Genomic DNA, 27,727 nt, shown 5'->3' on the forward strand with positions numbered 1-27,727 from the left:
GCAAGAATTAACTAGCTATGTCCACAATTTCATGTTACTCATTTCGGCAACAAATGGGTGGTTAATTCTGCCCTCCATAATAAATGCAAGTGACTTTGTACATACCCCCAAAGTCACTTACATTATATTATAGAGGGCAGAATTAACCGTCCATTTGTTGCCGAAATGAGTAAATGTAATTGTGGACATAGCTAGTTCTTGCTCTAAGCCCTCGATATTGACGTCAGTCACAATATTATACACGGTATTGCACAGGCGAATTTCCCTTTCGATTCATACATATATTCATGTTTTTATATTATTCTTTCTTCCAGTAACAATAAATTAAAGCCAAACTTTGAAAAAAAGTGAAAATATGAGTAATATGAGTAAAACTGATCAGTAAATACCAGTTATAGTCATGGCATATTGGATGGCCTGGGGGAAATTTCCAAATCATATGCTACTGTTTGCTATGCTGGTCAGTTGGTTCCCTGCTGGTCAGTTGGAACAGATTTCCCCTGTCTTTATATGTTTGCCATGGTTTGGCCTGCTGTCTGCTGGTTAATATATTTTCGGGGCCTTTGGTGATAATAGAAAAAAAATATTTACTCCTTTTCCCTTACTTATCTTTTAATCTGTTATATTTGATAATGGTATCCATGGGCTTCGCACCAGAAATATTCAGAATAAACCAAAACTTCAGTCACTTTTTCCTTTGCATATTATATGAAAAGTATGATTCCTGTTCTGCGTTTTAAAATCCCTTCCTTTATTATTATCATTTCATTGCTTTTATGTTAGTACTCGTAGTAATAATACAAATAATTTATACTTTATGTTAACCGCTCCGGGTTCTTATTCGTTCTGCTCAAACGCTGAAACAAGTGAAACTTAATTGTTAGGGTTATGCCCATCATTTGTGGTCATTATTACTGACAACAATTGTAAAACAAAACATGATATTGCCCGACACTGGGTAAAGGCTTTATTTCAAAGTTAAAGTGCTGTTATTTGCACAATACATTGATGAATGATTTCAATATCACGTTACATTGATATATTTACAATTAATGGTAAGACACATGAATATACTCTGCTACTATAAAAAACAAAAGCTGATTCAGCCCATCGTGGGACGTTTTTCAAACAAATCCAGGCTGTTGGTCAATCGTGATAGCGTGATATGCATGATCGCCCGGTAGCCTGAATTTGGTTGAAAAACGTCCCACGATGGGTTGAATATGCTATAATTGCGTATAATGCCTACACAATGTTCCGTTCCGAACGTTTAAATAGCTAGCCCCGTTTGAGCAGTTCGCCACAGAAGAATCGACTTACACATGTTATTTTGATGACATGCAAAACAGAATTTACATGGACAAATTTTAACCTTGACTAATTCCCTAAGGAACCAAAAGTGCGGCTTCCACTTTAAGCGTTAAAGTGGAAACCAAACCGTAGTAAGCGGGTTACTATTAACAGCAATTCTTGGTCAGCTGTGGGTGTTTTCTAAATGTGCTACATTAATTAATGTTGATAATATGATAAATCTCGGGTGTATATTTGAACACAATTCATTTATACTAAAACACTAATAAGATGAGAAATTTATTTAATATATTTGAGGATTAGCAAAACAATATTTCAATAATGAGTAACAGCTACCATTGGTCTATGAACTGGCTCATCATGTGACAACTCAGATCAATAAAACCAATCCACGTCAGTTTGAAAAATACACAGCGTCGTCGTGTCGAAAGAACACATAAGTGAACAATTTAGTTGTGTGTATCGAATTAAACTACCGTATACCAAGTGTTATTTAATGTTACTTTTTACACCAATATTAAATGATACAGGAATTATGACACTTAAATATGTGGAAGCAAGTGAAACTTAATTTTTAACGTTATGACATCCTTTGTGGTCGCAGGTAATTTAAGAAGCATATTATATTTTGTATTCAAAAAATATTAGAAAGAAACATGCATTTTAAACTATTCACTAGAAGACAAATATCTGTGATCTGTTGGGGAATCCCTGAAAATATGTAATCCAGCAGAGATTTTTCATCCGGTCACAGATTTCATCCGGTTACAGACCCGGAAACGGGTTTTCTATTGACGGGAGTGACTCTTTATCGAAACTGTCGTAGACGCACGCTGAACAGTCGCAAGTTACTGCCGATTGGTATTCGTATGTTTTCTTGCTTGTATTGTCACAATCCACCTGGACACGTTTCATTTCGGTGTCCGAAGGTTTGCAACATTCACATACATCATTAAGGATACCACGTTCGGCAATGAACTCGGTATGTGATTCACAATACCCTTTGCACAAGCTGACGTTCAAAGAATAGTCACTGATGCAGTCGTCGATGTCAATGATAACCGTCGTATATTCCGGCTGGCAGGTTTCTAAATAATGCAAGAATTTGAATTTGAACAAGAAGTAATACGTCAGGTGAGCATAAAATGAAGAAGACGAGCATGTGATACATGCAGTAAACAAATAATGACAGCTTGGTGAAAACCGTGCAAGAACTACAACAAAATAGCTCTGACATGTTAAATGATAATAGTGTTTGTTTGGTTTTTTTGGGAGGGCCATAAAAAACGGCACCACTGTCAATTTATACAAAAAACGACGAAGGCTCCGAATGGCCTAAAGGTGGATATTCATTACAAGATAATTTAAAAATATGTTCTACAGACTCGACCGATCCATATTTTACATTTTGGTGATTATTTAACCGAACTGGAATGATTTTCAAGATTTTGACAATAATTTCATATTTTATCACATATTTCATGCGTTTGGAAATATTTGTGTGTGATTAAAACAAAATAAAATCTTACTTGAAAGTTTGCCTTACCATGAATATTATTTCTGTAAACTAAAACTCACCTGGTTCTGGCGTAGTTTGCTCTGTCGGTGTAGTTCCTGAAACCGTTGAATAAGTAGTCAGATCTCCTATTGTAGTCTTTCCACCCGTTGAAGGAGAAGATGTAAACATGTCACTTGTAGTCCTTCCACCTCCAATTGTCGTCGAAACTGTGAAAAGAACGACATGTTTATGAAATGTAACCCTTGTCCTATCGAGCATTTTGAGGCAAATTTTAAAACAAGGGGAGGGGCTCTGTAGTAAACCTGTAGTGATACCAAAATAAGTGCAAACATTCCCAGGTATGACGTCGTAATGCGAGCAGATTGTCAGCTAAATACGAAAGGAAGTGTCTATTTTAACCTAGCCACCAAGTTTAAATTAAAATCGTGGATTCACCAACTCCCGATCCCCCATACCCCGATATTTGACGGTACAGGTGATGGACGTAAATTTTAGCTGGAAACTTGCCTTACCACAAATATTATTTCTGGCAACTCAAACTCACCTGATTCTGGCGTAGTTTGTTCTCCTGCAGTAGTCTTTCCACCCGTGGAAGGATAAGTTGTAAACTCATTACCTCCATCTCCAGTCGTCGTTTCAACTGTGAAAAGAAGGACATGTGGATGATATTTAACACTCGTCAAATGGAGGCAAATTTTGAAACTACGAAAGATGATTGCTTCTTATTGTTCTATAGTAAACATCATTATACTATTATATTTGCTACAAATGTGTAGCTTTGGGTCTCCACCATAGAGTGATACCAAAATAAGTGCAAACATTCCCCACGTAATATCGCTATGACGTTATAATATGAGCAAATTTTCAGCTAAATATGAAGGGAAATGTCTATTTCAACCTAACCACAAAGTTTAAAGTAAAATCGTGTTTTACTGTAGAAAGCTTTGGTGGGCTTTATCAACTCCCAAACCCCATACATTTTTGCCATTTTGCCGCAAAGGAAAAGGTGCAAATTTAACATTTAAAAAAGCACTAAATTTTCAATACCGGACGTTGCCAAAACTTTTCTATAAAATAATAAAACTGGACCTTTTCTCAAATGTCTTAATGTAGACACTTGTCGGAAGAAAATGAGCTGCAAGAAGCTCAAATAAGTGGTTGACTATTTTAATCTCATTTCTCTGGTACATAAAACGTGGAGTGATTTGGTGGTGCGCAATCTTATAAACGTCAAAAATCCACATATTTCTAGTCATCTCAGATTTCATCCCTCTGTGACACTTTCAAATTCTACCCGGGTGATAACATCTCATAGGGTTTCTTTGTCTACCACCTCGTGTATACCTGACAGTCCATTCGAGGTATTGGTTGCTCGCTATTTTATGGTAATTAAGGCAAGTCGGAGCGGAACCTGTACTAGCGGTGGTTGTGATCAAATATTATATTGAGAAAAATAAAACTTTCCTTTGTTTTTTTGTTTGTTTTTTAGGTCTATTATTTGTCATTATTTATTGACTGAAATACATATGGCAATATAAATGTGACCAGTGGTTGCCTTGACTCAGTTCCTATAAGAAATAAGCAGCTTTATTTAAGCAAACATGTCCAAAAAGAGGAAGGCTCGGACTCTCCTTATTAAACCTGAGATGTATATTAAAAGATTTTTTTTTAAAAACTTGTTTTCAACTACAACAGGACCTAGATTTTGCATTTTGGTGATATTTGTTTTTAGCTATATGCAAGTAAATACATCTAATTTTTGGCCGAACTTGACTGATATTCAAGATCGGTTGTCAGTAAAAATATCAAGCTTTTGGTGATAGCTTTGGGTCATTGAAACAAAACAAATGTCTCGACAGATATCGATCCTACTTATTATTATTTCCGGAAACTGAAACTTACCTGGTCCCGACGGAGTTGTAGTCTTTCCACCCGTACCACCTGTTGTCATTTCACCTTCAGTCGTCGTTTCACCTGTGAAAAGAAGAAAAACGTGGATGATATTTAACCCTCGCCATATGGAGGCAAATTTTGAAACTACGAAAGATGGTTGTTTCTTATTTTTCTAGAGTCAACATCATATACTATAATTGTATTTGGTACCACATAAACCGTGGAGTGCTTTGGTGGTGCGCAATCTTATATTGCCTCAGCTCCTGTAAGAAATAAATAGCTTTATTTAAGCAAAAATGTCCGAAAAGAGGAAGGCAGAGACTCTCCCTAAAGTGAGATGTATATTAAAACATTTTTAAAAAATCTTCCGATTTTTGGACGAACTTGATTGATTTTCAGTTGTCAGTAAAATTATCAAGCTTTTGGTGATAGTTTTGGGTCATTAAAACAAAACAAATGTCTCGACAGATATCGATCTTTCTTATTATTATTTCCGGAAACTGAAACTTACCTGGTCCCGACGGAGTTGTAGTCTTTCCACCCGTACCACCTGTTGTCCTTTCACCTGCAGTCGTCGTTTCACCTGTGAAAAGAAGGGAAACGTGGATAATATTTAACCCTCGTGATATGGAGTGAAATTGAGGAAACACAATATGACCCTTAGACAGTGCAATAAGTATTAGGTCCCCAGAACCAAAACAAAAAGATATGGAAACAGCTCCATACCCTATCTCACTCATCTACTTAATTAGTGCATCTCATCATGTTCATATTCAACTGGTGTGTTTTAACTGTGATTGTATGACAGTATTTTTATCTTGATGTATTCAATTTGTCCCTTATAATTTGGCTGGTCCAATTTATGTGCAATATTTTGTTATGTTATTTATTAAGTACTGTTTTATAAATTAAATTCTTTAGTACATCTGTGGTGTGTGGGGGTGTGTATATGGAGGGATGATAGTTGGGGTGTGGGTGTTTGTAAGGTGTGTGTGTGGAGATGTAGGTGTATGTGGGCTATATGAGTGTGAGTATGAAATTTAGCCTCAACAAGTGCAATTAATTTCTTTGAGTAATTTTATGGTGTTTTTATGTTTATTTTATATGTTTTTTATGTCTTTTAATGTGAACAATGCAAAATGTAATATTTCATGTAATTTGGCCTACGGGCCACGAATTTGAAATAAATTTAATCTGAATCTGAATCTGAAGCTACGAAAGAGCGTTGTTTCTTATTGTTCTATAGTCAACATGATAATTATACTATTAATATATTTGCTACAAATGAGTAGCGATTGGTCTCCTCTATCCAGTGATACCAAAATTAGTGCAAAGTTTTGGGTCATTAAAACAAAACAAATGTCTCGACAGATATCGATCCTACTTATTATTATTTCCGGAAACTGAAACTTACCTGGTCCCGACGGAGTTGTAGTCTTTCCACCCGTACCACCTGTTGTCCTTTCACTTTCAGTCGTCGTTTCACCTGTGAAAAGAAGGGAAACGTGGATGATATTTAACCCTCGTCATATGGAGGCAAATTTTGAAACTACGAAAGAGCGTTGTTTCTTATTTTTCTATAGTCAACATCATATTTATACTATTAATATATTTGCTACAAATGTGTAGCTATTGGTCTCCCCATCCAGTGATACCAAATTTAGTGCAAACAGTCCCAACGTAATATCGCTCAAATAAGCTGTGGACTATTTTAATCGCATTTCTCTAGTACATAAAACGTGGAGTGATTTGGTGGTTTCTCAATCTTATCAACGTCAAAAATCCATTTTTTAATATTTAAAGTAAACTAAGGACAGTTTCTAGTTATCTCAGATTTCATCCCTCTGCGACACTTTCAATAAAAATATCAAGCTTTTGGTGATAGTTTTGGGTCATTAAAACAAAACAAATGTCTCGACAGATATCGATCTTTCTTATTATTATTTCCGGAAACTGAAACTTACCTGGGACGGAGTTGTAGTCTTTCCACCCGTACCACCTGTTGTCCTTTCATTCTGCAGTCGTCGTTTCACCTGTGTAAAAGAAGGGAAACGTGGATAATATTTAACCCTCGTGATATGGAGTGAAATTGAGGAAACACAATATGACCCTTAGACAGTGCAATAAGTATTAGGTCCCCAGAACCAAAACAAAAAGATATGGAAACAGCTCAATACCCTATCTCACTCATCTACTTAATTAGTGCATCTCATCATGTTCATATTCAACTGGTGTGTTTTAACTGTGATTGTATGACAGTATTTTTATCTTGATGTATTCAATTTGTCCTTATAATTTGGCTGGTCCAATTTATGTGAAATAGTTTCTTATGTTATTTATTAAGTACTGTTTTATAAATTAAATTCTTGTACATCTGTGGTGTGTGGGGTTGTGTATATGGAGGATGATAGTTGGGGTGTGGGTGTTTGTAAGGTGTGTGTGTGTGGAGATGTAGTGTATGTGGGCTATATGAGTGTGAGTATGAAATTTAGCCTCAACAAGTGCAATTAATTTTTTGAGTAATTTTATGGTGTTTTTATGTTTATTTTATATGTTTTTATGTCTTTTAATGTGAACAATGCAAAATGTAATATTTCATGTAATTTGGCCTACGGGCCATGAATTTGAAATAAATTTAATCTGATCTGAATCTGAAGCTACGAAAGAGCGTTGTTTCTTATTGTTCTATAGTCAACATGATAATTATACTATTAATATATTTGCTACAAATGAGTAGCGATTGGTCTCCTCTATCCAGTGATACCAAAATTAGTGCAAAGTTTTGGGTCATTAAAACAAAACAAATGTCTCGACAGATATCGATCCTACTTATTATTATTTCCGGAAACTGAAACTTACCTGGTCCCGACGGAGTTGTAGTCTTTCCACCCGTACCACCTGTTGTCCTTTCACTTTCAGTCGTCGTTTCACCTGTGAAAAGAAGGGAAACGTGGATGATATTTAACCCTCGTCATAGGGAGGCAAATTTTGAAACTACGAAAGAGCGTTGTTTCTTATTTTTCTATAGTCAACATCATATTTATACTATTAATATATTTGCTACAAATGTGTAGCTATTGGTCTCCCCCATCCAGTGATACCAAATTTAGTGCAAACAGTCCCAACGTAATATCGCTCAAATAAGCTGTGGACTATTTTAATCGCATTTCTCTAGTACATAAAACGTGGAGTGATTTGGTGGTTTCTCAATCTTATCAACGTCAAAAATCCATTTTTTAATATTTAAAGTAAACTAAGGACAGTTTCTAGTTATCTCAGATTTCATCCCTCTGCGACACTTTCAAATTCTGTATCTACCCTGCTGATAACACCTATGCATGTACCTATCATCTCAGACCAGTGTCTTTTTCTACCATCTCGTGTATACCTGACGGTCCATTAGAGGTCTTGACTGCTCACTATTTTATGGTAATTAAGGCAAGTCGGAGCGGAACTTGTGCTAGCGGTGTTTGTGATCAAATATTAGGAAACATAAAACATATATTGATGTTGCAGCCTGCAGCCAGTAAGAAGAAACTTAACAATGGCCTATAGGAACATGGAGCTGTTGGGGTCATACGTTAGCTATTAATGTGTAAATTTATCGGCCATGGCTGATGTATAACCACACACGGCTTCATGTTTTACTACAGAGTTTGCGCCTGGACTCCAATCACAAAACATTATACGGATCATGTACGGATGTAACCATAACGTCGCATCGTTTGCTGCAGAAGTACGGTAAAGAATTATTGTTAAATTGTTTTTCGATACTTAACAAAAATGTATTTAAACAAACTCCCATGTTCGTTACATTGTTGTTCCGCAAAGGCCCACAGGTAACACAAACCCTCCCATTTTTAACGTTATAATGGCGTTTTAAACGCTTGAAAAACGCCACATTTTACGTTTTTAAAACGTAATATTGAAACGCATTCATAACCAAACTGATATGTTTTTTAACGTTATAATGACGTTTTTAAAACGTTACATGAAAACGTTAATAAAGCGTATTCAAAACTCCACACTTTTTCGTTTTTAAAATGTAATATTGAAACGTTTTCAAAACCAAAGTGAAACGGGGTTTTAACGTTATAAAAACGTATTTTGGCTAGCTGGGAACTTGTGCTAGCAGTGTTTGTGATCAAATATTAGGAAACATAAAACTTTCGTTTTCGTTTTGTTTTGGTCTATTATTTGTCATAATTCAATGACTGCATTACATATGGCAATATAAATGTGACAAATGGTTGCCTCGACTCAGTTCCTATAGGAAATTATCAGCTTTATTTAAGCCAAAATGTCCAAAACGAGGAAGGCTCGGACTCTCCTTAAGGGGATATGTATATTAAAAGATTTTTAAAACACCTGTTTTCAACTGCAACAGGATCTAGATTTTTTTCATTTTGGTGATATTTGTTGTTAGCTATATGCAAGTAAATACATCTAATTTTTGGCATAACTTTTGGTGATAGCTTTAGGTCATTGAAACAAAACAAATGTCTCAACAGATATCGATCCTACTTATTATTATTTCCGGAAACTGAAACTTACCTGGTCCCGACGGAGTTGTACTCTTTCCACCCGTACCTGTTGTCCTTTCACCTCCAGTCGTCGTTTCACCTGTGAAAAGAAGGGAAACGTGGATGATACTTAACCCTCGTCATATGGAGGCAAATTTTGAAACTACGAAAGAGCGTTGTTTCTTATTGTTCTACAGTAAACATTATATGCTATTTGCTACAAATGTGTGGCTATTTGTCTGAGTGTCTTTTTCTACCATCTCGTGTATACCTGACGGTCCGTTAGATGTCTTTGCTGCTCGCTATTTTATGGTAATTAAGGCAAGTTGGAGCGGAAAACATATTGAGAAATATAAAACTTTCGTTACAAAGGGCAATATAAATGTGATCAGTGGCTGCCTCAGTTCCTATAAGAAATAAATAGCTTTATTTAAGCAAAATGTCCGAAAAGAGGAAGGCACGGACTCTCCCTAAAATGAGATATATTAAAACATTTTCTTTTAAATCTTTCGATTTTTGGAAGAACTTAAAAAAATATCATCAAGCTTTTGATGATATTTTTGGGTCATTAAAACAAAACAAATGTCTCGTCAGATCGATCCTACTTATTATTATTTCCGGAAACTCAAACTTACCTGGTCCCGACGGAGTTGTACTCTTTCCACCCGTACCTGTTGTCCTTTCACCTCCAGTGGTCGTTTCAACTGTGAAAAGAAGGGAAACGTGGATGATATTTAACCCTCGTCATATGGAGGCAAATTTTGAAACTACGAAAGAGCGTTGTTTCTTATTGTTCTACAGTAAACATTATATGCTATTTGCTACAAATGTGTGGCTATTTGTCTCCTCTATCCAGTGATACAAAAATTTTGGCTTAATGTAATATGTCATTTTTTTCAGCTGAATATTAAGGGAAATGAACATTATAACCCAACCACCAAGTTTAAAGTAAAAGCGTGTATTTTACTGTAGAAAGCTTTGGTGGGCTTCTACTCCCAAACCCTACTTGTTTGCATTAAAATGGGCACAAAAGATAGGTTCAATTATTATTTAAAGTCATTTGAGTGTAAATACAAGCGTCTTAGTATGTCCAATGAAAACATTAGTATATCCCCGATGACATATGACGATGGTAGCATGGTGATCTGCTCACGTAAGCACTCAAAATATTGATCGCCCTTGTTTAAACGATGGAAGTAAAACATCATCTACAAGCATATAGAGTGATTTTGATGAAGGCTATATTAAAACAAAGCAACAGTAAATATCCCAATGCAATAGATTGGTCTTACAATAGTACTTGTTTGTATATGCTTGTATCGATAATTTATTTGCTAAAACACCATAACGATCTAATTTTGTCGATGGATGGCGCCTGGATTAATTTAGCTTTCATCAAAAGCACTCTATTATAACACGGAAAAACAGTGGCATGATCGACGGGAATTATATAAATAAACATTAATTTTCACCAGGTTCGCCGTCGCATATATGCTTGTCTATATGCCTGTAGACGAGGTTTTACGATACTACATCAAAGTGAGTATCATACTTGTCGCGATATTCTTCAAAACAGATGTAAATTGGAATGGTACTGCAAAGCCATATAAAACATTTGGAATAATGTGAAACCTAAATCATGGGACTCTTAACTTGAGTTATTTTTAAACTGACGGTGAGGTAAAGCTAATTATATTAAGCCTAAATTTCGTAACTGTTATGAATTGTTCACATTATGTTACCTCACTGGGTGACTCTATAAATGGAGACAATGTTACTCTAGAGGCAGAGTCCATCCACTGCGCACCACTGTGCAGAGTAATCAACGGTGACTCTTTGGTGGAGTCAATAAATTATGACTCTTCAAGGGAGTCAGATGACTCCACATATGGAGCCATTTTAGAAAATAATACTAATCCATTGTGATTGTTTTGTTAACAAGCAATATTGTAACCAAATCGAATGTATCTATATTACCTGATGTTTGAGGTGTTGTAGGCATCACGCATTCTGCGAAAAAAATAAAAAAAATGATTATGCACACTATAAGTGTAATTGTGTTAACATAAACTCAATTTGGTCAAACACTGATGTAAGTCTTTCTGGCCTGCACGATTACACAGTTCAACCTTCATGCCACTTGAATTTAACAATTATGTTGAAGTGTCGGACTCAACTGACACTTATCCATCTTAAAGTATTTTTTAAGTCGTGTCCACACGGTCGGACATTAAGTCACTTATTACAGGTAATAAGTCACTTTTACCGGTTATAAGTCGCTTATTACCGGTATTTATTTAACTCACTTATGTCCGCCCGTGTGAAGAACTATAATAGATAATTCACCATTGACAACAATGAAAGTTAGAAGACGTAACTAAAGAAAGAAAGAAAGAAAGAAAGAAAGAAAGAAAGAATGAATTATCACCAAGTAGTCTGTTGATTTCTTGACGTTTTTATAGTAGGAATCACGCTAGTTTTTATATTAAGAAAGCAAGATTACCTTTCACTCACAAAAAAAGTACATATTAAAGGTAGGTAACCTGATTGGCAGCCTCCCCCCCCCCCACTTTACCCCCATCAAAATGCAGATTTTGGTATCAGGCGAAAGCTCATAAATTATTTTTCTCATTATCATATTGAAATTAAGCGTTCCAAATCGGTATACTTCCGGAGAAATCATAAAAAAACTTTTGAATTAGTCTCGACTGTGTGGTATACCACGTTTGAGACTTATTCAACAGTTTTTGATGATATCTTCGGAAATACACCGATTTGGACTCCTAATTTCAATATGTTAATGGGAAAAATAGGATCGCTCATTTGATATTAATTTATTACATGAGGATGGTGATCATCATTAAAAGCACTATGGACTTCCACGGTGTATAAATGTCCGTAATTCCAGAAGGATTAGTCACATTTAGAAGGAACATTTGCGCGCTCTTTTTGCATGAACATTTGAAAGGGGTGACATTTTATGTTATATGTAGGTGTTTAAGAATTTTATATTCCAAATATATCAAGTCACCTTCCTTTAAGGCGTAGGAGAATGAAAGTAGGCCCTATTCACACTTTTTTGATGAAACATTTCGTGTTCATACTTTTGTGTTCGCTCATATTTCTCTGGCTTCTTCATAAATTATTCAGTGCCCCTCTTTTTCCTGAAAACGACTTTTGTTACTCCCACTTCCCTAAAAATCGTGTTTCCGACTGCTCCCTAATTTTACCCGTTCTCCACAATCGTACCTTGTCAATATTTTGCCCTGGCATCAGATACGGTATTAATATTCCGAGATTCATCTTTGCTTTTTATTGTTGGTTTCAATTGAACTTGTTTCTTTTTTCATCGTCACATTATTAAGAGTACAAGAAGAGGAAATGTGGAATATAAAGCGATCGGCGCAAATATATGATTAAGCGTTAAAAAAATCAGAATTAAAAGATAGAGAGTAAAACACACTTCAGTTATTGTGGTTACGTACCATGGGCGCATGCTTTGAACTTCATTGTTATAGTTGGATCCCTTCGCGGTGGATCCATATCTATATCCAGGATACAAACATTCAGAGATATCGTTCTTTTAAACTTGTCGAGTTGACTAGGAAGTATATACAATGTGTCGTCACCTACGCCGTCGAAAAGCGTCTGTTAAAGAAAATATGAAATAACCTTTTAGTAATAATTATACTGGTAACTTACCACCAATATCAAAACAATAGGCCCTATTGTTTACTCGTATATACGGAGTGTCTAATAAAATATACCGGTTGAATGAATTTGGACATGAACAATTACCGTGTAGCCCATCTTATTCTACAGTTTTATGGTTTATTTTACTAGAATCGGTTGACTGATTGCGAAAAAATAAGCGATTACATAACGAATGCGCCAATTCATGTCATTCCAAGTTTGAAAGAAAGATCATTCAACACAATACACATTACACACTAGTGGTTAACATGCCGATGGGCTTTATATTAGGTTTTGTTTAAATGTAAAAATGCTGCACGACATTAGAAATTAAAGCGTTCATGTAAGATGATGCTCGGTACTTTTTCGTTTAATGTTAATCTAATTATTGCATAAAGAAGTATTGCATAAAGAATTCCAGCTGGCTATAAAGTTAACGTTTACTCACACATCAATGTTTTAGAATATTTCCAAGAAATTGTAATGCAAACTTGAAATCTTTTAAAACTCCAGCATAATGTTGCATGATATCAAAAACCACATGTAAAGTTGTAAGCACTTGATCTTGGCTCAAATGCCCTTTGGAATTTGAAAATATAACGTGCACAGCATTGAGAAATTGAAGCTAGTAAGCTTTTTATCGGACAAAATGTTGCTTCAAATGTTGCCATGAACATTGAATGCAAAAGTTTGAACTTTAAACAAAAAAGAAAAGAAAAAGACATTGAGCATAGTAAATATATTGCACATTACATGCTCATAACTTAATCATGTCTAATCATGTCTTTCTTGGTTTTTGAAAAGTTTAACTTATGTTCAAAACAATTCACCAGTTAATTTTTCTGTGACACTCTGTATAATAGCAGTATTATTATATAAAAAAGAAGAAGCTTATTTTGGATGTTTCTATTTTTGAAATATCTTCATTTTACATATTTCTCAAATTTTTGTCATTCTCACTTTCCTTTGTTTTGTTGATATTAATGTTCTTGTGTTGCTTTGTGTATTTGTTTTGATACGGTGTAAAATCATTTGATACTAACGTCTACAGCCGTTCCGGATATTCGGTACTCTGTCAGCGAAAGGGTGAATGCTTGCACCTGCACTGTCATTGAATTAATATCAATGTCTGCTGAAAACTCTATCTCCAGAAGGTCGATTAACGGCATGAATAAAAATGCCATACACCTGTCACCTACACACATTCAATAAATAAAATAATTCATTAAACAAATTAGTCAGTTGGTATATAAACTTTACCATCATAGTTTGTAGAACCGTCTATAATATTTAATAATATTTTTATTCTTCATCTTGAATGTATTTATTTATTGCTTAGTTATTTACTTATAACATCTTGTCATGTCAAAAGGATACACTTTTGGGCAGGTTTTTAATTTTGAGGTTTTAAATATCTTAACTATGGAGATATTTTACTCTACAACGCCGTTTTCTCCAATGAAATCGGACATTCCTGAGCGAAGATATTGAGCTCGTAAGTTATGGTATTATAAAATTGGAAATTGAGATATCGGCCTTTTAAAATATTATTGACAATGTTGAGAGTAGTAATTACCTTGAAAAATGTCTCAAAAAATACAATATGCCAGTGATATTTCGGTCTCAAACTACCAGACAATATTTTAAACAATAATAACATCACAAATTCGCAACAAACCCAAATTGTGAAAAAATCACCCCCGGGCTCCATTTACGATCCTGCCCAAAAGTATCTCCTTTTGAAATGACACGTGACATATTTGATCGTGGGAACCAAATCTTGAAGCAGCTGCATATCGTCACCTTGCTACGATAATTGCCTAAGTCTTTTTTTTTGTCATTTTGAGAACAAGTTCAAAATATGGTTTAAGTATGTATCAGTTATGTAATCACCCTATTAATTTCTGATGATTCCGTTTAATTTGTCTCATTATAATTGGTTCTTGTGGTGAATAAATATGTATAAATGCCTGAAGCATTTATTTGTTATCTTAATTTACAAGTAATTTAAAGGAAACACTTGATAAAATAAGCAGATGCATACCTTGCCTCAGATCGGAAACGTCTGGTACAAACACGTTACTTGCTTGGGGTCTGCCATGGGTAACAGAATATTCATAAATAGCATAGTTTACATTCGTGATTGTTTCACATGGAGCTGGCGTTGTTGCTGTCGGGATCATCGTGGTTGTTGTCGAGGTCTCTGCATATTTCAACGAAATAAATTAACTACATACTCTTTAAAGCCACTAACCGGGACATTTATGAAGTATAGCGAGGGTTTCAAGACGTAATCATATTAGCAAAATCGACTTGCCGGAGATGTTTTTTATCATTATCAAAAAAAATCATGAAGTGAGATCAGAAGTATTAATGAAATTAGAATTTACAAAACCTCGCCCTAAAACAGACTCGGTATAATTTGCAATTCTAAAAACGTTAAACAACTTTTTACAATAATGTCCTCAAATGATACTTGGACAAAATAATAAAGAATGGAAACGGTATAATAGGCCTACATGATATTGTATTAATCAATAATTTTATCAACACATCCAAATGGGTTACCTCGGCTTTCGTATAGGCATTTCCCGGGGGTTCACTTCCATTGTGGCCTGTACACCATCCGCGATAATAAAAACGCGTAAAAAGCGTAGTTTTTCGTGGGTAGGCACGATACGCGCGTATCGTGTTTAGGGTGTCAAAAACATGAAAAATTGCAAAAAAGGGTAGCAAAATTGCAATTAGTAATACGCGGAAATGAAATTTAGGGTATGAAATTTGATGCAAGGAATAAAATCCCTGCTTAGGGTGTGAAAACAGGCGCGTGTTGCCGGTTTAGGGTATCGTTTTAGCCAAGGGTTTAATAATTGTTTAGGGTGCTTTTCAAAAGTTGATTATCGCGGATGGTGTACAGGCCACAATGGGAGCGACCCTCGGGGTCTGAACACATACGATGTCAGCCCGATTAATTTTCTCGTAATGTAAACAACACGTCGCTGAAGGTTCTCCATAATTAAGTTTTGTTTTTGTTTTGTTTTGTTTTGTTTTGTTTTTTACAAAAAACAGCCTTTGGAGTTGTCCCTTTTTGGAACGAAATTTTCATTTACTAAATGTACGTTGAAACTTGCGAGAAAAAAAATCGTTTGTGATCTCTTTACTTTCACAGTGCAATTAGCACATATAATTTTTTGATTTTATTAACATTTATATATGATCTCACTGAAGAATTTTCAGCATGTGTATGAGTCCAAACGATTTTCTCCATTTTAAATACCCTGGTTATATGGAATTGTATAAAATTGAAGAATAAGTCAATAAAATTGTCATTAAGTGTTTTTTGGTTTTTTTTGGTTTTTTTTCACAAACCAAAACCTTATTAGGTCGTGATCGGTCTTACCACTTGCAGAGTACCAAGCAAACACAAAAACGTTTTTAAAACGTTAAAAACTGGTTATAATTTGGGTTTTGGTTTAGGTAAAAAGGTTTTAATAACATTAAATGTCGGGTTATATAAATGTCAAGAAAACGTTTTAATACATTTTTTTATGAAAACACACTACAATTTAAAAATTTGTCAAAATATTTTGCCAACACTTTAATAACATTATATTAGAATATTTGCAGCAGATTATTAAAACATGTTTTTGAATGTTATTTCTCACTTGATTATACAGTCATGTTGCTCAGAGGTATTTATTTTTCTCTATATGGTAATATCACTCCATATCACTCAGAATGCTAATGACTCACTGGCTATAGTTATATAAGGCCCACTATAAGTCATTTAAGTAAGCACTGGAAGCGATCAAATTCGCTGTGGAAATGACCCATTTTTGAGTTACATCCTTTCACGTTAAAATTAATTTTCTCTGCCAAATTATATGAAATAATGACCATTTTTCAGTAAATGTCAGACAAAAACCATAAATCATACATTTAACACCAATGTTCAATTTGTTTTTATTACATCTTGCGTTATAAATAAACCCTTTCTCCTGAAGAACAACATTATGATAATGACAATAATCAACATCTAATATGCCTATTAAAACATCTTTCATAGTGAGAACAACTTGTCAACGCAAATTTTGTGAACCAATTTGAAGACCTTTGCATAATTAGTGCTTTGTATTTGACAGAGAAAATTAATTTCAAAATAAAAAGGTGTATCTCAGAAAATGTTGTTTTCAACATGATCGACACTCAGCACGACTATACATAGCAACAAAGGGTGGTCAGTAGCGTTCTGAGTGATATGTGGTTGAATTTAGTTGAGTGTCCATATTCCTACTTTGGGAAAGTTGTTCCCCAGCCACCAATGAAGTAAAAGGGGCATAATTGCGAGGAGAAGTACCACAGTTCATGTCACATTTATGTCCCTTTTGGAATAAACATACTTGCCCTACATCCGCTTATCAAGTCAAGCTCTTTGACATCCAAAACGTGATCACATCTAGACCAGGCTCGGCATCTAGGCCTGCACTATAAACCTTCTTTAAGTAGGACCTACTTACCTTTTTCTTTGATTTTTTCTGTTAAAGAAAGAGCGAGAGAGAGAGAGAGGACAATAAGTCACAATTTGGCCTACTAAACCAGTTTTTGTACAGATGTGGCAGTGACGCATTTTATTGGCGCAGCGTCAATTCGCTAGCGTTTGCTTAAAGCACCGTAGTACACACGCACACGCGAAACAGCTATCTCAACGCGCTGACGTCACTGCCACGGAGGTGAAGACAGTATAGCCATAGACTAATGCAGACTATATTCCAGCAGGCCTCGTACATTGTATGCTATGAATTATTGCATTATTCATGAGGGCCGATCGTTCGATCATGCGTGTCTAACAATCAAGCCAGCGTTGTGTGCCTCCGCGTGTACGCGATTTAGCTTTGCCCGTCTTCGCGTTGTTCACGCGAAAGCCGTATGTACATAGCAGTTTCGTCTGTCGCAATTCATGGAACGGTCCTCATTATCCCAAAATAGTGATATTTAGGGAAGCCTGAGATACGTATTTAGGAAACATAATGCCAAATAAATAAAAAACTCTTTATCATCCGATGTATCATGGAGTATTCTGTTAATTAAACATCTTTTTAATGGTTTAATACACCTAACCACGTTAATCTTGATCTTGTTTTGATAACAGGATATTTTATCTAGTTTTATTTATAAATGCTCAAATTTTCTTGAAATAAAAGAATGTTGTAACGTTGATAATCATTGAATTGGTCTTGTATTTAATTTTTTGTAATATTTACCCCAGCTTAATAAAACAAGCTTTGTGAGGGTTTAATGACCCGTGCAGATTTATAACCTTCAAACCAGGTCAATTAAAATCGTAGAAATCTTATTTTGTTCACATATCTCAATACTTTGAAGCCCTCTGGCGGAATTTTAAAAAGCACCATTTACATCTAATATGATTTACAACTATACACACTAATTTCTAAACAATCAATTTCAATCGAAATAAACATGACTTGAGCAAACGCCGACTTCAATGTTGACTGAATTTCAACAAATATCCAATTTTAGTCTCCATTCAAAAAAAGAGCCTTCGAAGGGGGCACACCGCTAAATAAATGTCCCATTGAAATACACGTGCAAATACAAAAAGGTAGGTTTTTTCTTTTTTCTTTTAAGTTGTGAATGTTTCAAATGGATTTTCTACTAGTATAAAGTCTGAAATCCATTACAATCGAACTTCATTGTTTTGGACTATATGGGGTTACACCAAATGTAGAAGATTTAGGTTTAAAAATAGGTTAGGTTTTTTATGGAACTTCATGTATATCTTCAACACGAAAGGTGGACATTTTCAAACGATGGTCAATTTTTCCTCTCAGCTGTAGGCTATACACTTTAAGTACACATCTTTAGCTTTATCAAGTTTACTTCGAAGACTATTTTTATGTCTGTTTATTTACTAAGTGCTTTACAACTGGTTCTTTCTATTAAAAATTGGATAGCTTTGATGATTTACTCGTTTTAGATGTACAAGCGATTACTATCATTTTGAAATTTTTCGAAGTAAACTTGATTAAAAGGCCTACTTACCGGCGCACCCATATGGAACTATGGTAACAATGACATTTTCAGCGTCCGACGGATTGTCTTCAATGGTTATTGAAACTCGAATTCCACGATAAACTTTCCTTATCAGTGGAACGAAATCCTGCCAATAAAGACCGTATATAGAACACTTTTAACATAATTATAACTGGACTTGTATTCAATAGAGAAAAAACATTTGAGCTACCAAAGCGGCATTATACAAATAATATGATAAGCAACGATAAACTTTCCTTATCAGTGGAACGAAATCCTGCCAATAAAGACCGTATATAGAACACTTTTAACATAATTATAACTGGACTTGTATTCATGAATAAATATTATACAAATAATATAATAAGCAAAATGAACAGGATGAATGATTGACGGGTGAATCGGTGACGTGGTTGTTTCACAGTCTCGAAATGGTGTTAGTCCAAATCATTGCACTGACAGAGTCATACTTGGCAACAACCAGAGTAGCACTTGCGAAGCAAAGTTTTTTCAACCCACTTCAGAAACATACATACACACACTGCAAAAAATATCAACTTTTGTAAAAAGGTCTCTCTCTCTCTCTGGGTAAGATGGCGCAGGATTGCGCTGCTGTGGTCTTCACAAGAGTACGCCATCTACTTCTATCAAACGCCAAACGTGTTGCACCGTACATTCCGTGTGATGAAACATTTTTCACATCATTTATCAAAGATGTTGATGGGCGTCCACTTCCACGATGGTCTTCCATAGTTCCCTTAAGAATCTGCTTCTTAACTCCACCATCCTTTCTTACAATGTGGCCAAAGTAGCGCAATTTCCACTCAATGATGGACTTTCTGATGTTTGAGCCTGTGCCAATATTATTCAAGACCCAGGTGTCAACAAGACAACAGCCTCTTATAGCACCACATCACCACATCTAAAATGCCTTTATCTTCTTCCTGTCATTCTTTGTCATTGCCCAGGATTCGTATGCATGGTATGTATCAATTGAGAATACAGTTGCACGAAGTAACCGTACCTTGAGGTTGATTGATAAACCACTCTTCCAGATCTTTTTAATATACTCTGAGTTGTAGTCCTTGCCATAGCTAACCTTTTTTTTTTGATCTCAGATGTGCTATCACCTTTGTTGTCTATCATTGAACCCAGGTATTCAAATTGTTTAACCTCCTCAATCGTTTGACCACCTATCAAAAAGTCCTCCCCAGTTCCATTTCTATAAATGACCTTTACTTTAGTCTTCTTGGCATTTAGAAGAAGCGCTTTCTCCTCACTGGCTTTCTTGATGCATTTCAAAGGGGCCAGCAGTTCCTGGCTACTGCTGCATATTAGGGTGGTATCAATAGCATAGCGTAGATTTGTGATACTGATACAAATTTGACTCCACCAGTAAGTTTTTCACGTCCATAACTTCTCTCACGATGTCTTCTGAATTAATGTTAAACAGGTTTGGTGACAATATGCAGCCCTGTCTCAGCTCTCTTCCAATCTTGAACCATCCTGGATCTCCATTTAAATACTTGTCCTGACTGCAGATTCTTGGTCCTCATAGTTGAAAAAGTCACAACTCAAAAATGTATCTTCGTGTCAAAAATTGCCATGATAGTAAGGCCAATCCACCAGTTCTTCAACAGCCATGCGTGGCGAGTTTGTTCGAGATCAGGCTTAGCACACCACCGGTTATGATAAAAAAATACACATTTCTTCCCCATTACGAATGTGGCGTTTATGAAATGACTAATTTTACGATCTGCGCATTCTCATTACCCTCTTTAACGTTGCCAACACAAGAAAATTCGATTTGTTGTCACGCTTTTGTTTTCAATACACTGACTGGAAGTTCAATTCACTAAAATACGATTATCATATTCTTTCAACACATTATATTTAACTGCAATTCCACCAAAAGGTTTTTTAAATTGACCAAAAAAAGTGATGTAATCAACTGTTTGAGAATATAATCATATCAAAAGAATCTACACCATCAGTATATTTTCATTATAACTATGAATTAAACAAATTCATCTTAATATGAAACAGAGGAATGTGTTGATTTATTATCCCTGAGTTTACAGACCATTGAAAGACTAGACCTTCAACAATACAGTGACAATAGGTTTAACCCTGTATATATTCATAGCTGCATCTCTACTCGATTAGCGATTGGTTTTTAGCCAATGATTGGTATTTAATCAACATGACCAATCGCTCACCGAGCGAGGAGTACAAATATAACCTTGTATTATAATGAAAGCTACTCTCAGCGGCCGGCGAGCAGTTTATAAAGACACGTGCGTTGATGGCGATACAAAATAATTCTTTACCTAGCGCGGACGATGTGCAGCAGCTATGAATGGGTAAGTGGACCAAAAAAAACGTGTTATACGTTATATCAAAAACGATTATACGTGTAACCTTGCACGTTTGTCTTACACGTTTTTGGACCACTTGGCCATTCATGAACAGGTTGTATGAACATTAAACACAAAATAGAATAGGACAGTGGAATTGCTTACATTTTTGTTGTCGTAACATTCATTAAAATCCTCATTAACACCGCGGGCATAGCATACTTTGAAGGTAAAAGTGATGTCTGAAGGTTCCAAAACTATTTCTAACTTCGAGATGGTAGCTTCTACAACTACTTCCTCCGCATTTTCTACAGTGGTGAAGTCGTACTGTAAGTCGATTGGGTTCCCTTGTGTCAGGTCTTTCGTAAATTGGTACTCGTCCAAATACCGTTGAATATTTTCAACACAATAGTCTGCAAGAAACATTAAAAAGCGACCAATATAATTATATGCTATAACGACATTGTATCTAATTTTAACTTCGTCAATAAAGAAGATCATATAAACTTTTCATGAAAGCAATACTAGGCCTAATGTTATGGTACTTGGTAAAAAATCGTAGCACATTACGTATAACGCTACAAATATTACATTACATTAGTCAAATTATGAAATCACCCAAGTTGTAGAACAGTGCCTAATTTGCAATAATTCCAAAATGGACCCTCATGCATGTGATGCTATTTTAGAATTGGTCGGTGTTGTTAAAACCATACCAATGTATTCCTCTCGTCATAAGGGTTCAGAAAAAGTATAGTTTGACCAATGTACAATTCTTATAGGGGGAAAGGTCAAATATCAAAATTTGGATTCCACCGGGGACAAAAATTCAAAAAGCATCTCAGATTGCTCCGCTTACAAAAACATGGTAACCTTGGTAACATGGTCAAAAATAATCCAAATCAATTGAGCCCTGTTGACCATGATCAATTTTGTGATGTTACTATAATGTAACAAAACATCCCAAACACTGCAAATGGTCTCAATTTAATTTATTTTAACCAAAGGAACAATTTGAGACCGATTGGATTAAAACATATGGAAAGGTTTCTATACAAAGACGATTCTCTTATAAACCATCATGCGCACAGTTTCAACCTAGTACTTCGATATACCTGAGCACACATTTTCGTCCTAGAGCTTCCAAGCAAATAACAACAACCAGTGAATGTCTCCACTACAGTCTTTGATTACACTACTCAGTTGAGTGCATAGCAATGTGGGAGCTGTGGAGCTTCTAGCTGAAAATGGGCCTCTTTGATTGGTTTATGTCGAAACATCAAGTGTTCCTTTCATCCAATCACAATTTTTATATCAAACAAAAGCTAACACTCCCCCCTAAAAACACTTTTCGTCACTAGATCAACAGATAACGCAATTCATTGTTATAGCAAGGCGAATGTGGTAAATCTGTTGAAAACTACCTATTCAAGCAAATTTTTTGACCAAAATGTAGGTTTTAAAAGTCAAAACCTCAAGTGTTCCTTACAGTATTTGTCAAATTTGATGTCATTAAAGGAGTATTTCGTGATCCTAGCATCCTCTTTTTATGACATTTTTCAGTACATATCCACGAAAAAAGCTTAATACCAAAATTTCAGTCGATTCCGATTTTGCGTTTGCGAGTTATGCATGATTATGTGTATTACACTGCTCCATAGACAATGTGTTGTAATCTTTGCTAAACAAAATAACCTGCAAAAATTTTTTTGTATATAAACATTATGTAGCCAGAGGTTTCCAGTGATATAAAAATCTCAACTTTTTTTGAGAAAAGTGTGGGGGGATGCTGTAGATCACGAAATGTCCTTTTAAATGAAAAAGCACACTTATATTGTCCATACACTAGCGTCACTAGAATGAGCAACGGCCTATTCTCTTTAAATTGCAAAATCTTGTGCAAAAAGTGACTAATTTCGCCTGTTTTGTCATTTTGCTAAAAGAGCGCTTATAAATTGATAATAATGTTGGAACATCTTTCAATTATGGACACCTGTGGACCCCAAAATTTGACCTTTGACCTTATTGCCTGATAGCTCAAGATCTTTATGTCGGAGGCAGGTCAAACTATACATTTTCTGAATCTTTATGATGAGAGCAATACATTGATATGTCACGACTTGGATTTTCCGGGTCTTTTGAGGCTTTAATTGTTTAATAAGCTTTTCTGAAATCAATGGTGACTAAATGGATTCTGTTGCAATTAGTAGTTGCTTAACTCTTTATTTCCCTTAATTTTGACTGGCCTATAATACAATATGATCTGCTTAACCAAGACCGAATTCATTGGAGCTCCAATCGATGAAAAGCTAAATTGGAAAATGTATATTTTAAATGTTCTCATTAATTTTAGTTAATAATGTATTATGATAGAGACAAAACAAAGTTGACCCTTTACATCATGAATAATAAAGAAATCTTGAATACAGGGCGATTTGAAATGATCTCAATAATCACCCAATCATACATCTTGTGTGTGACTTTCTCTCCTAATCTCTCTCCCTCTCTGCATCTCTATCTCTCCCTTTCTTAGTCTAGTCACCACTAGTTGACCTCTAAAGGTGGTGTCAAAATCTTTGTATTAATAACAGTTTTACTGATCTATGTAGATGTATATTACGATTACAGATATACTCACAACATCCATACACAAGAATTGCGAAAGGAATTTCAGCAGAATCCTTAAATTCTGCGTAGTCGTCAAAAATTATTTCAATCTTATATACGTCTTCTACCAAATCATCAAAAAACTATGGGCAAAACAAAGAAATGCATGGTTTTGTTAACGTATATTGCTTAAAGCCATATTATAAAATTTCTGTAAAAATAGATTGGTTTTTATTTTCCATATAATGTTAGCTTTTACTGTTAGTCCCGCGGTTGTAATACGATACGATCATCGGCGTGTGTGTGTAAGTGTATCCCGCACGCCGTGTACGTACTGTGCATACGTGTTCGACTAATATTTCCATCGTAATAATAAAACGCCGCCGGTTCCGTCGTTTTATTCAAAATCTCGGATTTTGACAAAACTACAGCTCCTAAAGACTTGATTTTTGCAGAGTATCTTTATTGAGTTAAGTATATTACAATCGTGTAAAAACCAGAAATTAATCATTTTTTGGAGGGCGTTCTCCTGAGCAAATGTTATAATATGGCTTTAAATGTACATTTTATAGTTAATCATAATGATCAGAAATAGGTGAAAACGAAAAAAAAGAAACAAACAGGCACACATACACACATCGGCTACGGTGTCATGCAAAGATCTGGTTTAAAAGGGAAATTCAAGCTGACCACCACTCGATTTTAAACAATCTCGGAAGAAGGGGTCGGTGATTTTGTTTCACATGAAGTCCCTGACTGCCTTTAGGTATACCAACATCAATGGTGGGCATTAAACATTTCAAGTGTTTCTAGATTATATTATACAAAACCTTTTGTGAATTAAACGCTTCCGAAACACACTCTTAAGAACAAAGACATGTGGCACTTCTAAGATATCAATATTTTCACATCCATTTTTGTCAGTATATAACAAACACATTTCTTTTTTTCATGAAAACATGGATTTGCAATGTTTCTAGTTTTTCCTAATTTTTAGGTCAAAAAGTGATGTTTCAAATGCCTGCGGACAGCCATTAAGAAATCGGATAGTAATGTTTGCACGGTATTTCTTGGGACCTGAGAGTACATCATATATATCGAATTGCATTCTGAATACGATGAATGTCCTTCTGATATCAAATAATTTTGATTTTTTAAAATTGAAATTCGAGATATAATACAAATTTTATGACAAATTATCAAATATTTATATTCCTAAAACCGAGTCAAAAATCATGGAAAATTTAAAATATCCAATTCAAATTTATACAGTATCGTCCGGATTTTGGCAAAAATATTAAAAAGCTTTCATGAATGATGATTCAATCTATTTCAAAATATCCAACAGTAAACCTCAATTAGTTTTTAACAAGTTCATTAGTGTTTCTAGTTTAATAGCAGTTTGCAGTCAAAAGTAAAAAGGCCTACTGGTACAATAACATTCAAAATGGATTGAACTATAATGGATTAATTAATTGTATTAAAATTCAAATTATAATTCAAATAAAAGTCAAGTTTATTTGACAAGAAACACTTACTCAATGTGTTTTGATTTTTAAAAATACAGTGTTTCTAGATTGAAAATAATATTTATACTTATATAATTATGCTGAATGAACTAATTCAGGTTGCTTGGATATTTTGACACTAGAGATGGAATATAGATGTATGTGGCCATGGGTTATAAGTTTGGGTCTTATAGGCTGAATTAGGCTAACTTTTAATATAGCACATATACTTCCAATGTTTTAACGGCTTAACTAAAAAAATGTCAGGGTGGAGTCGACCCATAAATATGCTCATGCGCCTATATTAGGGAGGTTTGGGCGGGGTAAAAGTAGGGGGCTGCTAAAAGGAAGGGCGGCAGAAGAAGAAGGGGACCAAAAGAATTATTTTAAAAAAGGGCGGAAAAATTGTCAAAAATTAACAAATGAAATTATTCATAATGGTTTTTTGTTTTTGTTTTTTAGGTAGAAACAATGTGAATTTTTTACTGCATCGGGAGAATGAGTTTATCATAGGAATGTGAACGATGAGTGAATTTTGCTGACCACCTTCTTCCATCGACGGTATGGTCCTTATCTAGATTAATTAACACTTAACTTGATTATATATATTTGATATGGATACATATTTCATACATAAAATAGAAGAAAGAAAGAAAGAAAGAAAGAAAGAAAGAAAGAAAGAAAGAAAGAAAGAAAGAAAGAAAGAAAGAAAGAAAGAAAGAAAGAAAGAAAGAAAGAAAGAAAGAAAGAAAGAAAGAAAGAAAGAAAGAAAGAAAGAAAGAGCTTAATGTGCTACGATTTCCATATTGTTTGTGCTACGGTTTCCATAGATTGAGAGGTAGTTACGCATTTTGATGGAAGTCAGTGTCATACAAAACAAACAAAATATTGACTTTTGATCTGTGATCACCACCCTATTGACACTGGCTAATTTCAACATAAGTGTGCAAGTGGCATCATCGTGCTATGTTATTTGCTGGACATTTTCACGGTACCCAAATGCATAATTATGATTGTGTAAGTGCCCTCATAATCCTATGTAATTGTTGACCCCCATGACATTGTAGGACTTTTGACCTCACACTTCACAATTATCATGTAACATGTGTGGTTGCGGACAATGACTCATGAAATCGATGGAAGCATACAATTGTTGACAGAAATAAGTAGCGTCAGGATATCAGAACACAGCCGGTGCACATTGGTTTTTCAAAGCAAAAAGTAGTGCATACAATACCGAAACGTACCATGTTTTCCGTACATACTGGCTCTGGATTCAATATCACTTCTCCATTAAGTTCACGACCAGCGAATGTATACGCACAAACCATGTGTCGGGGCGAGTCCGGTGGGGCGACAACCTCAACACCACTCAAAGTTGGTGTTTCATCCATTTCAAATGTAAATGGATATGCGTGCGTTTCACTCTGAAGTGTGCTGAAGTCAATTGTGAACTCAGTACTCTGTTTTACATATATTTCTATCTGGTCACGGCAGATTTCTAAAAGATGGAAATAAATTATTACAAATCAAGTTACTATGATTATTATTAATTGCACCATGTGCATTACATTATTTTGTTTGTCATTAATTGTAACTACTAACAATTATTATCTCAATTTCAATTCAATTCAATTCCTTTGTCATTTTGATGTTGGACAGACATAATCACATTTGCAAGGAACCTGGCCCATTTAGAAGCAAATTTTTTAATGTGATCTTGTAAACCGGTACATTATACAAATGATTTAAATATTCCTGACAAGTGATACCTACCAGGTGTTGTAGTTTCTGGCGTAGACGTTGTTTCAACTGAAAGAAATAGTGGGTAGTCATGTAGAGGCAGACAAAATAAAAAAAATAATATAATATACACTTGATGAACATTATTAGTTGCGTAGGGTCATACTTTACTATCATCAAATTAGTAGTCGTGTTATCCCTCGATTTCATATGCATGGATCCGACCTTGGACTATGTAGACAGAATAGGAACGATTTCTTCGGCACATTGTACATCACCTGTCGGGTGCTTATTGACAATATCTGGGTGGATTTCACCTGTTTATTTCTTATTTTTCCTATTTTCCTTTCGTTCTAACCTTTCTATTTTTATTACTCTTCTAAAAACGTCGAGACAGCTATACCACTTGCTCAATATAGCTACGACATTGCTCAGAACGCAACACAATTCAATATTATGATTTTCAGGAAAACCGACGTTTGCTTACCAAGCAATATGTGCTCTTTAATTGTGCTTTAAATG

General features: G+C 35.0%; 1 protein-coding gene across 13 annotated transcripts; it reads right to left on the reverse strand.

Annotated features, from left to right (window-relative positions):
• Positions 1-1,667: 1,667 nt before the first annotated feature.
• On the reverse strand, positions 1,668-27,631 carry LOC140151173 (uncharacterized). Of its 13 annotated transcripts, none has more exons than XM_072173409.1 (19): positions 27,239-27,619; positions 26,710-26,963; positions 23,986-24,097; positions 21,513-21,760; positions 19,000-19,117; positions 17,457-17,474; positions 14,984-15,142; positions 13,983-14,134; positions 12,732-12,894; positions 11,224-11,256; positions 9,882-9,950; positions 9,314-9,346; positions 7,583-7,621; positions 6,138-6,209; positions 5,235-5,306; positions 4,733-4,804; positions 3,375-3,470; positions 2,890-3,036; positions 1,668-2,399 (listed from the first exon to the last, which is right to left on the reverse strand). In XM_072173409.1, the coding sequence occupies exons 2-19, from the start codon at positions 26,854-26,856 to the stop codon at positions 2,077-2,079; spliced, it is 2,073 nt and encodes a 690-aa protein (XP_072029510.1). In that variant the 5' UTR covers positions 26,857-26,963; positions 27,239-27,619; the 3' UTR covers positions 1,668-2,076. The 13 variants fall into 13 exon arrangements, with proteins under 13 accessions (XP_072029510.1, XP_072029508.1, XP_072029511.1 ...); XM_072173407.1 differs by having other exon boundaries at positions 7,583-7,654; positions 9,278-9,346; positions 27,239-27,611; XM_072173410.1 differs by lacking the exon at positions 4,733-4,804 and having other exon boundaries at positions 7,583-7,654; positions 9,278-9,346; positions 27,239-27,628.
• Between the last annotated feature and the right edge of the window lie 96 nt (positions 27,632-27,727).

This window comes from Amphiura filiformis, chromosome 4, assembly GCF_039555335.1.
Source record: "Amphiura filiformis chromosome 4, Afil_fr2py, whole genome shotgun sequence".
NCBI classification, from domain to species: domain Eukaryota; kingdom Metazoa; phylum Echinodermata; class Ophiuroidea; order Amphilepidida; family Amphiuridae; genus Amphiura; species Amphiura filiformis.

Excerpts from the sequence above, each read along its gene's own strand:
- LOC140151173 (XM_072173407.1), bottom strand. The coding sequence starts at position 26,856 with ATGGATGAAACACCAACTTTGAGTGGTGTTGAGGTTGTCGCCCCACCG. Across the intron at positions 4,805-5,234 it reads TACAACTCCGTCGGGACCAG|GTGAAACGACGACTGAAGGT; the intron begins GTAAGTTTCAGT and ends TTCTTTTCACAG. Across the intron at positions 3,037-3,374 it reads ACAAACTACGCCAGAATCAG|TTTCGACGACAATTGGAGGT; the intron begins GTGAGTTTGAGT and ends TTCTTTTCACAG.